Source organism: Grammomys surdaster, unplaced genomic scaffold, assembly GCF_004785775.1.
Source record: "Grammomys surdaster isolate TR1022 unplaced genomic scaffold, NIH_TR_1.0 125861, whole genome shotgun sequence".
Taxonomy (NCBI): domain Eukaryota; kingdom Metazoa; phylum Chordata; class Mammalia; order Rodentia; family Muridae; genus Grammomys; species Grammomys surdaster.
The window spans coordinates 17,228-28,140 of NW_021620687.1; the positions used below are offsets into that span (position 1 = coordinate 17,228).

Genomic DNA, 10,913 nt, shown 5'->3' on the forward strand with positions numbered 1-10,913 from the left:
TCCAACCATGTCTTCTACCAAATGGAAAGGGAGAGGGGCACCCTGACTCACTACCTGAGGTGGGCTGATGGGGTGCTTCCAAAAACTAATTGTAAAGAGGCCCTGACTTGAGTACCACACCGGGATGCCAGAGGAGGCTGGGCAGGACAGGACTCTCCCAACCCTTATTTCACAAACAGGATCAGTCTGGTCAGTCTACAGTATCCAGAAACTCCAGTGCATACAGTCCATAGGGTCCAGACTGGATCACTGAGGTAAGAAAAGCTAAATCAATAATCCCTGTGTTGCTGAGAGACTGAGATTGTCCTAAACATTTTATACTCACTGTTCACCTTGTCTTGTTTTACTCCAGTGAGACAACAAGGGCAGGGCCAGAGAATTTAAACAACAGGCTTAAGGTCACACAGGTAGTCTTCAATGTTGTAACTTCCCAGGACTCAAACCCAGTCAGCTTGAGTGCAGAGCCTGCATTTGAAATCTATACTTCAAAATATTTCTCTGTAAAAGTAATTTTGCTGTCAGTATAGTCCTCTGACCCAGAAGGACACTAGTACGTTACAGCCCATGAGGACTAGGTCTTGTGCTTCTGTGACTCATCATCCTCCTAGCCTCTGAGGCTAGGAGTTTCCCCACTGAGACAACACCAAAAGTGGAAAACAGAGAGGCTTATCTAGATTTAAAAAGACTATAAGAGATTTTCAGAGAAAGCAAATAGGAAGATGCACACACCAGGACCTAGACAGTGCTGAGGTCTGTAAGTGGGGACCCAGAGACTTCAGCTGACTTCGCTGGGAAGAGGGAAGACGTCCAGTCAGTAGGAAACAGACAAGTCACTGTGAGGTGCAAGCTTGGAGAAGGAGATATAAAGTCTTCTCTCCTGTGCTCTGTTCCAGAGCCATGGGGATGGCACAAAAGAGCCTGACACTGGGTTGGGTGACTGCCATCTTGCTGCTACAGATGGCCACCGCAGAACGCCCCAGGTGGACCCTGAATGGTAAACCCCAGGTATTCTCGGACCTGAGTGTTTATGAGATCAAGATTGTGCAGGACTTCCTGATGGACAGAAAGGAGCTGCAGCTGCAGCCATCCAAGACACCAATGTTGGGCAAGAACTCCGTATACCTCATAGAAATGCTGCTGCCCAATAAGGAGGATGTGCTGGATTTTCTGGACAAAGGAAAAAGGATTCCTGTGCGGGAAGCCCGTGTTGTCATCTTTTTTGGTGCTCAGGAGCACCCTAAAGTCACTGAGTTTGCTGTAGGACCCCTGCCATCGCCAATCTACATGCGAGAAATATCTCCTGGGCCTGGGCACAGTCCATCCTGGGCATCTAGACCCATTTCCAAAGCAGAGTACAGCCTCATCTACCGTATCCTCACAGAGGCCACCAAGCCTCTGCACCAGTTCTTCCTTGACACCACTGACTACTCACTTGAAGACGGTGTTGAAGGTGGTCTGACCTTCACGTATATGGCCCCCCATGGCACAAAGTCTGACCAGCGCCATAGCTGGTTTCTTTTGCAACGCTATATGGCAAGCCACATCCTGCAGCCCACGGGTCTAGAGATCCTTCTAGATCATGGGAGCACAGATGTCCAGGACTGGAGGGTGGTGCAGCTCTGGTATAACGGCAAGTTCTACAACAGCCCAGAGGAACTGGCTCAGAAATATGCAGACGGAGAAGTGAGTACAATGGTCCTCATGGAGTCAGTTGACAAGGCCACAGAGCAGCCACTAGTCTTCTCTTCCTCCAATATCCCAGAGAAATTCTCCACTACCATCAGCATGGCTAGACCCAGAGTGTCTGAGCCCCATGTTCCTGGCTACAACATAGAGGACAACATGGTGTTCTATAGAGATTGGACCTTCTCCTTCCGGCTAAGACCCTCCTCTGGCCTGCAGATCCTGAACGTGCACTTCCAGGGTGTGCGTATTGCATATGAAGTCAGTGTACAGGAGGCCGTGTCACAGTTTGGAGGACACATATCTGCAGGCACTCACACCAAGTACATGGATGTAGGCTGGGGCTCTGGCAGTGCTACTCGCCAGTTAGCCGCTGGCATTGACTGTCCAGACACAGCCACCTTCCTGGAAGTCACTCATCACTACGACACCGACGAACCAGTCTCCTATCCGCAAGCTCTCTGTCTCTTTGAGATGCCAGCAGAAATGCCATTTAGACACCACTTTCACTCCAACTTTAGAAAAGGCTTCAACTCCAGTGCGGGGACAAATGGACACATGCTGGTGCTACGGACAATCTCAACAGTCCACCACTATGACTATATTTGGGACTTTGTTTTCTACCCTAACGGGGCAATGAAGGCAAATATGCAAGCCACTGGCTTGGCCCGTGCCACCTTCTACCAGCCCGAGGAGATGCGCTACATCTCTCAATCACACACCCATGTATTCAGCAACATCCACACGCACCTAGTACACTACCGTGTTGACCTGGATGTAGCAGGTAGGATTCAGGACCATACCAACACAGATACTCAAATACTACCCACACGTAACATAGGTTGGAGCTAAAGAGTCCTGGGCATAATATCAGATTGTTTCAGCCACATTCGAAACACACACTCCTGGAAAATGGTAGCAGTGAGTGGTACCCTAGGGTTAGATTGTGGAACGTGCATCTTCTCTTATTGGCTCTGTAGAGTAGAGTGGTGCACAGGCATAGAGGGTTCCATGGAAATGAAACAATGCTTTGGCTTAGCACTTTATGATGGGTTCTGGTACCATCTGGAGGTGCTCAGTGTGTTTCTTATAAACGTCATCATACAAAGAGAAGTGATGTCTGGCATCGCATTCCATAATTGAACTAGGCCACCAGAACCAGGTAGGTGGCCTCCATATGCTCATGCCCTCTGAGGCCTCTGGTCAGGAATACAAACAGACTGACCTCAAGCCAGCAGAAACATGGGCTTCCCATTCTACATGGCTAAAAATAGACAGGCTGGAGCAGGCTCTCTAGAGAATAGTGGGATCACAGTGAAAACGCCACAGTTGCCTAGAATGACCCCCCCCCCCAAGCTATCCTCTAGCTTCTCTGGTTTCTGGTTTGCTTGGTCTTCTAGCCCATGTTGCTATCCCAGTGTCAGGCCCTAGCCTGGCTTCTTCTTGGCAATTGTCTATGGTTATTGCCTAGTTGGAGACCCTGGGGTAGAGGAAGCCAGATTCTGTTTCAACAACTGATTCTCACCCTTTCCCCCACTCCTGCCTCTAGGCATCAAGAATAGTTTCCAGACACTGCAGATCATTCAGGAAAACATCACTAACTCTAAGGACCTGAAACATCATGTACTTGGAAATGCCCTAAAGCAAACAAATTACACCCAGGAACACCAAGCAGCCTTCCACTTTGGAAAGCTACTTCCCAACTACCTAATCTTTAGCAACCTCCATATGCCCCATTTGGGCCACAGGAGCAGGTACCGCCTGCAGATCTACTCCAAAATCCATCAGGTGCAACTTCCAGACTGGCAGAAGAAGCGAGGCATCTCCTGGTCCAGGTGAGTTTGGGAAACATGGCCAGGGATTCCCCATAGTGATTATGTGTGCTGTTTGGGCTTTTGTCCTGGAAGGTTCATGTCTATGTTTGCATCTGATATGTACTCTTCTGCACTCCAGGAAGGGGTAAAAATGCTTACAGAGATCCTGCCCCTAAGATGGTGACGGGTGATTTTCCAGACCCCGAGGGTATAAACATTCATTATGGAGAAGGACTAAATTCTCTGTCCTGACACTGGGGATGTTACCTGGGAAGAGATCAGATGCAACTCCAGTGCCCAGAGCCATTGGCTTCCTCTCTACCTGTAGGTACCCCTTGGCTGTGACTGAGTACCAGGATTCTGAGAAGTGCAGCAGTAGCATCTACAGCCAAAACAATCCTTGGAATCCCCCCGTGGTCTTCGAGGATTTTATTCAGAACGATACAAACATCGAAGATAAGGTAATGTTCTAGTACCCATTTCCCACCTCAGGCCTGTCACCAACCACTCCCTAGACCTATCGCTGCTGGTCCCAGTTCCTGAGTGGTAGGCAAGTTCAGGAGTCATAGCATATGGGTCTGCTTTTTAAAAGTGGAACTGAGGACATCTCGTGAAGTCCGTAGGCACAACAAGCCAGAGTGACCTCAGGTGACTAGTACTCAGCACTGCCCTGTCCACTGAAGCCTTTGTTTCTTCCATAGGATTTGGTGGCCTGGGTCACAGTGGGTTTCCACAACATCCCCCATTCTGAGGACAGTGCCAACATGACCATACCTAAGAGCTCTATGGGCTTTGTGCTCCGGCCCTTCCATCTCCGTGGCTTCTAGAGACACGACTACAATGACATCAGGCACTGCATCCCTGGAGATAGAGCTTGTCTGATGCTCCCTCCTTTCAAACACAATAGGACCTACAACCCTGTGTGAAAAACCCTATCCCAGCTCCTGCCTAACAGCCTCAGATCGGCACAAGAGTAGACAATAAATCTTTCCATTTTCACTCTCAATTGTTGTTTCTTTGTTGTTTGGGGCTGGGGGAGAGAATGGGTCACACCCTCATGGATGGCCATGGTTACATTCAAACTTGTCTACTGATCCTAGAAAGACATTAATGACAAGGGCGGAGAAAACCCACAGGATACTAGAAATCTCAGGTAGGTTTTTCAGCATGTGGGGTTTCCAGCTTTCTGTCAGGAAGGCTGTGGGGAAATGTTCCACCTCAATGACGGCCATGCAGAGGAAGAAGCACTATAGGGAAACCTAAAAAGATTATCAACATGTTCATCCTGTGGCCATTGTTCTACATCTAAGGTTTACCCCGTCAGCCCTCTACAAACATAGGTAACACATATGTGGGTGTGCTATTGTTTTCTGTGACAGCAAACGCATGGAGAAGACCAACCTCCCATCTTTTTTTTTTTATTTATTTATTTATTTTATTTTATTTTTTATTTATTTATTTATTTTATTGATGAGTACACTGTAGCTGTCTTCAGACACACCAGAAAAGGGCATCCAATCTCATTACGGATGGTTGTAAGCCACCATGTGGTTGCTGGGATTTGAACTCAGGACCTCTGGAAGAGCAGTCAGTGCTCTTAACCACTGAGCCATCTCTCCAGCCCCCCAACCTCCCATCTATAAGGAAGAATAATGCAGTAAACTAGAACTCAGGCATGCCCAGGGCCAGGGGACAGAAAACTATATGAGTGAGGACACTCTGTGGACTGTGGGAAAACTCACAGATGACGTGGGAGGTTAAAATGGAAGATAAGAGCATGCGAGCACACTATCTGTTGTTTAAGAGTGAGAGGAAAGTAAAGCTCCATTTTCCCCAGGAATGAAAGGTAGAAAGCCTCCGGTGCCATTGGAAGCTGAAGGAACAGGGAAAGGGATTTTCCTTCATGGCATCGTTAGAGATGCAGCACTAACAGCTCTAAGGCTGGGACTGGAATGAAGCAAGCCTGGGGACCCAAGTTCAAATCCCAGCACCTATATAAAGATGCACATGGGGCTGCATGTGTATAATCCCAGCACAAGGATGCGTGGTGGGGAGAGGCAGATCTCTTGAGCCTGTTGGTTAGTCCATTATAGCAGAATCAGGGATGTGTGCACATATGTGCATGGATACCGACAGACCCCTATGCATGCACACAAGGACACATGCCCACACACATACAGCACAGCGTGAGGTGGCACAGAGGAACCTAAAGAACTAACAAGACAGGTGTGGAATTTCCTACCCCGAGCCAAAGGATACAGACAGGGAGCTCACACTGTCTCTCCAAAACAACCCAGCATGTGCGTGGAGCTGTTACTCATAACTCTTAGAGTCAGGGCCTCCAACAAGGAGCTTGAAAACTGAGAGGAAGCCAAGCTCTAGGGTTCAACAAAACCGATCCCATTTTCCTCTTCCTCCACAAGAAATGAGTGCTGTGCCAGACTGGCTCACAGGGGTTCGCAAAGAGTACCTTAGGAACCAGAAGGTCTCCTCTGTGGACAGGTGTGTTCTCTGTTTCTGTCTGTCTCCCTCTCCCTCCCCCTTCCCCCTCCCTTTCCCTTCCCTTCCCCATCCCTCTCCATTTCCCTCCCCTGTAGTGGTGAATTAATTAAACCACTTTGGCTCCCAGTGGGTCATGCACATGCTGCACCCACCTAAGAGCTCTCTGAATTCACAAGTGAAACACACACATGCACACACACACACACCAGCTGATTTTGCTATGCCTTGATCAGCTCAATGGCTAAACACTTCAAAACCTCCCTGCAGCTAGCAAACACTACACTCTGGTATTCCTGTATTTCATCTCTGCTACTCCAGGCCCATCAGGGAAGTGGTCCCTAGGGCCACTTTCCCAGATTCTTACCTGCTATCAGGCCTTTAAGTTCCATTTCATCTTTCTGCTTCCTCATGATGGCGATTTTCCTCTTCTTCCTCCCTCTCTCTCCCCCTCCCCCTCCCCCTCTCCCCCTTCCTTGCCCAATCGAGCAATCAAAAAGTCCCACCTCCATCTCCCTACCCAGCCATTGGCTGTATGGCAATTCTTTATTACCAATCTAAGCTAGCTGGGGGCAGGGACCCTCAGGACCTCAGGAAGCTGCTTTGGGGAGCCAAATTAAGGCAAAACAATTCCTAACACTCTCTCTCCCTCGCCCCCTCCCTCTCCCCTCCCCCTTCCCCCTTCCCCTTTCCCCTCCCCCTCCCCCTCAGCATGGACAAAGGGGGACAAAGTCCCACTCCTAGCTGAGGAGTTATAGGCAATCAATAGCTGCTGAGAGAAAGAGTCAATCCTCTTTGAGGGTGTGGCCCCTAGTAGACTGACACACTCAGTAGATGGCTAAGGGTAGCACAAATTGTACCTGATTTAAAAAAGAAAATGGGGTACAAAATTGGGTAGGCAGGGAAGGGGAATGGATCTGGTGGAGTTGGGGAAGGATGAAAATTATATAAAATATGTTGTATAAATTCTCATAGAACTAACAAAAACATTACATGTTATCACACACACACACACACACACACAAATCCTGAGCCAGTCAGTGATGGTGTATGCCTTTAATTCCAGCACTTGGGAGGTAAAGGCAGGCAGATCTCTGAGTTTGAGGACAGTCTAATTTGCAGACAGCCAAGGACTACACAGAGAAACTCTGTCTCAAAAAAAACAAAAACAAAGAACAAGGAACAAACAGGCAAAAGTCCAGGATTCTAGGTCCATCTATTCCTATTATGGAAAAAGAGGGGAGGGCTCAGGTTGGTGTCTCTTTTCCCTGAGGCTTCATACCTGATTAATGGTTGTGAGGAACAGAAAGATTTGTCCTTTAGTGGTGTCACCTCAGGCAAGTTGTCTGTGTTCATGGATGCAAACCCTCACTGTGCTCCTACAAGCGACTGTAATGAAACTTGCTGAGTACCCAGTGCACAGGAAAGTAGGGAGGAGCCTGTCCAGAAGAGGAAAGGAGTGAGCAGGACTCTATGTAACAGGAGAAAGAGTGGGGCGGCCATGATTCCAAAGCATCGTGTTTATGAATGGAAACATCATAATGAAACCTCTCATTACACATGTGCTAATTGAAACATTTATGAAACAGTAGGTGGCAGAGAGGAGAGAGGCTATGTCTATGCTCAGTATTCTAACCTGTGACCCTCTGAATGATTAGTGGCCTAACACTCTGAAATTAGTGAGATGGCCACCAGTCCAGCACCTGGAAGGCCCAGATGGGCTCCCAGGAAGGGGAGCAAGCCAGAAACAAGAGAGAGAGAGCCAGCCAGAGAGACTAGAAGAACTCCCAAATGGGACCACTTGGATAGTCCAGGAGAGGAGCAAGTCCAAAATGGTGCCCTGACAGGGAGCTAGCCTGAGATGACTACCAGTCCAGTGCCACGCAAGACAGAGGGCAGACCATGCCTGAGATGACCCCTGCCTGGTGCCATAAATGCACGGGCAGGACATAGCACTCCCGAGACCACTCCTGAGATGAGTCCGGACACTCAGAGACCCTGGGTGCCACTAAGAGGAGTAAGTCAGTGGTAGAGAAACAGAGGAGAAAGAGAAGCAGAAGGATGTGGTCACTAGATCTGGAGACTAGCAGCTAAAATGGAGACTTGAGGGAAGTGAGGAAGAGCCTGGTGTGAGTAGCCAGTGATGACACCTGGGACCATGGTGAGGTCCTGGCCTGTGCTGTCAGCCCCTCGCCTACTACAGTACTTAGGAAAGCAGGCCCTGCACCTCACCTGGGCAGCATAGTAGAGCCCCCCCCCCCTGAATGAGTCTTCCCCAATGGTGTAAGTCTGCCCTGAGGGTGTGGGTATGAGAGAGCCAGCCTTGCCTTTTGTCTGTTGTACAGTGGCATGGGCTAGAGACAGATCCCTTTCCCTTGGTTTTGGGCTTGTCATCTGTGGTGAGCAGGAGAGCTGGCTCTGCCAGGGTGATGAGAGCAGGAAATCAGGTCCTGCACCCCATCTGGCCATCACAGTAGAACTGGCCCAGACGGCAGGAGCATGTGTGAGCTGGCCTGAGTGTGTGAGGATAGGAGTACTGGTTTTGTAACTCATCTGTTATACAGTGGCATGGTCCAGGGAAAAATACCCTCCCCCCATCTCACCCCTTGCCACCCTACGGCAGGCAGGGGAGCTAGCCCCAAGGGTGTGAGAGCAGAGTTGTCCCAGCCTCTTGCCTACTGCAGCACTAGGGAGAGGGAGTGGGCCCTGCACCTCGTTTGGGCAGCACAGTAGAGCTGACCCTGATGTTGTGGGCACAGATGAGCCTCTCAAGGGTACGACAGCAGGAAAGCTGGCTCTGCCCTTGTTGCTGCAGCATTGGACAGGGACAGGCAGGAGAGTTCACCCCTGTGTTGTGGGTGCCTGAGAGCTGGTAGGCTGACCAGCTCAGATACCTCTGAGGGCCAGGTCCAGGGCTTTGAATTGTCCTACCCCAACATTTACCTCACCGATGAACTGCTGAAGTGTGTGAAGGGGCTGGTTCTACAGATCCAAAACTACGGGATCTCCATGACACAAGGCAACAGCAGGATATCTGAGAGGAGTCCCAGTGAGGTTCCAGTATTGACGAGCAGCAGAAGCCTGTCAGGAGCCAACATAGGACAAGCTAATAGCTAGCAGGTGATCTTCCTGAGATGTATTTGCTTTGGATTCATAAATAATCCATGAAAGATTTTCTCCTATAGGCAAGGCCCAGGAGAAAATCATTTTTAGTAAAGATTCCTGCTAATAATATGCTTTTCATGTTATTATTAAACATCACTAGGTATTAGCTCACCCTTTTGAGCAGATCTCTGCAGAACTGCCAAAATGTACTGTTTCTTAATGATGTTATATAAGGTAAATAGAGACTTCTTAATTTTTAATGGTGATCCTATAAAAATTCCTAAAATTATATCAGGTTTTATTAAATTCTTTTATGGTGGGACTGCTATTGGGGCCTTCCTGATAACTGCAATGAAAACTCTGCCAGTCTCAAGGTCACCAGTTAACTGCTTCTACTGCTCAGAGCACATTCTAAAAGGTCATAAAATCATTAACTGAAGGTCATAAAAAGGGAACTACAATTTATTATAGATGCTAGGGCAGAAGATAAAATATTGACTGGTTTTATCTATACAAAACTTCACTAATAACTTAGTTTTTTTTTTTTAACTCTCTATGAACCTGTGGAGCTGTGACGGGTGATGAATGTTTAGCCAGATAATTGTTCCTAATAAGCATGTAAACATTCACTGTTGTAAACTTCTTACTCCATTTGTGATTTAAATTTATGCGTGAACTTGTGACGAACTTTTTACCATGTGATCATGTGTTCTGTAAGATGTATAAGTGCTGAGGACAAAGAGAGGAGTGCGAATTTCCCTTGTCCACTTAGGACCTTTCTGTTTTCCCCCCTTTTCTTAAGAGAGCTTTCATAGGAAACCTTTTACAACTTAGAAATAAATGCTAAATTCACTTTTCAAAGTTCCCCTTTTTCTTCCTGTGACTTCAGCTAGCAGGCTGAAAGTTAGAGCAGTGCGGTTCCTGCTGAGATAGAAAAAAACGCTATTTTATTTCATCCCTTGCTATTTTTGGACGGGGTGCTAAGTGCCAGAGACTACAGTTTCTGGCCTCATAAGAACACAGAAGGCAGGTCAGCTACAGCAGCAAAGTAACTTAGACTTAGATAAGTAAACTTTTTGTTATTCACAGCAACCCTAAGTATCCCATAAGACAAAAGTCTTACCCTCCACCAATGCTTTTCTCCCTCCACTGCCTCAGGAGGAACCCACAACAAAAAAGAAGATCATGCTGGGGTTCCCCTGCCAGAAGACAGAGGCCTCATACCAGACCAATGAGCCATTCAATGAGCATTTGCAAGCAAAGAAGCGTGGGGAAAAGGGTACACTGTGGAATACACTATGACACACTACAGCTTCCACAACAAGATTTTTTTTCTTCTCTGTTGGGGAGGAGGTTGCAAGGATAGTGGGTGGGTGTACGGGGAGGAGAAGATGAGTGGGATTGGGGTACATGATGTGAAATTCATGAAGAATCAATAAAAAGGTTTTTAAAATTTATAAAAATCTGAAACCTAGGGGATGGGCAGACAGTTCAGTCACTTAAGAGCTGGCCTTAAAAACACAAGACATTAATTTGATCCCAGAACTCACAAGGTGGAAAGTTGGTTGTTGTTAATCCCAGAGCTGAGGAGATAGACTATCTAAGGAGAACCCTGACTACCCAGCTTCACCTCCTTGGAGACATCCATGTCAATGAAACACATAATCTCGAAATGGAAAAAAGTGGAACTCCAGATGTGGTGGTACAGACCTATAATCTGAAAAATGGGAAAGCGGAGGCAGAATGTCAGAGGTCTACCGCTGTCCTCTCCTGTGTAGCAAGTGTGAGGGCATCCAGGGTTATGTGAGACAC

The 10,913-nt window shown here is 47.8% G+C and overlaps 1 protein-coding gene and 1 pseudogene across 1 annotated transcript; both read left to right on the top strand.

Annotated features, from left to right (window-relative positions):
* The first annotated feature begins 717 nt into the window (after positions 1–717).
* Positions 718–4,500, top strand: LOC114640974 (amiloride-sensitive amine oxidase [copper-containing]-like). Its single transcript, XM_028790077.1, has 4 exons — positions 718–2,467; positions 3,233–3,518; positions 3,826–3,958; positions 4,199–4,500. Exons 1-4 carry the CDS (start codon positions 898–900, stop codon positions 4,322–4,324), a joined length of 2,115 nt encoding a protein of 704 aa, XP_028645910.1. The 5' UTR covers positions 718–897; the 3' UTR covers positions 4,325–4,500.
* Positions 4,501–7,543: 3,043 nt separating this feature from the next.
* Positions 7,544–7,666, top strand: LOC114640994 (annotated as a pseudogene).
* The last annotated feature ends 3,247 nt before the right edge of the window (positions 7,667–10,913 follow it).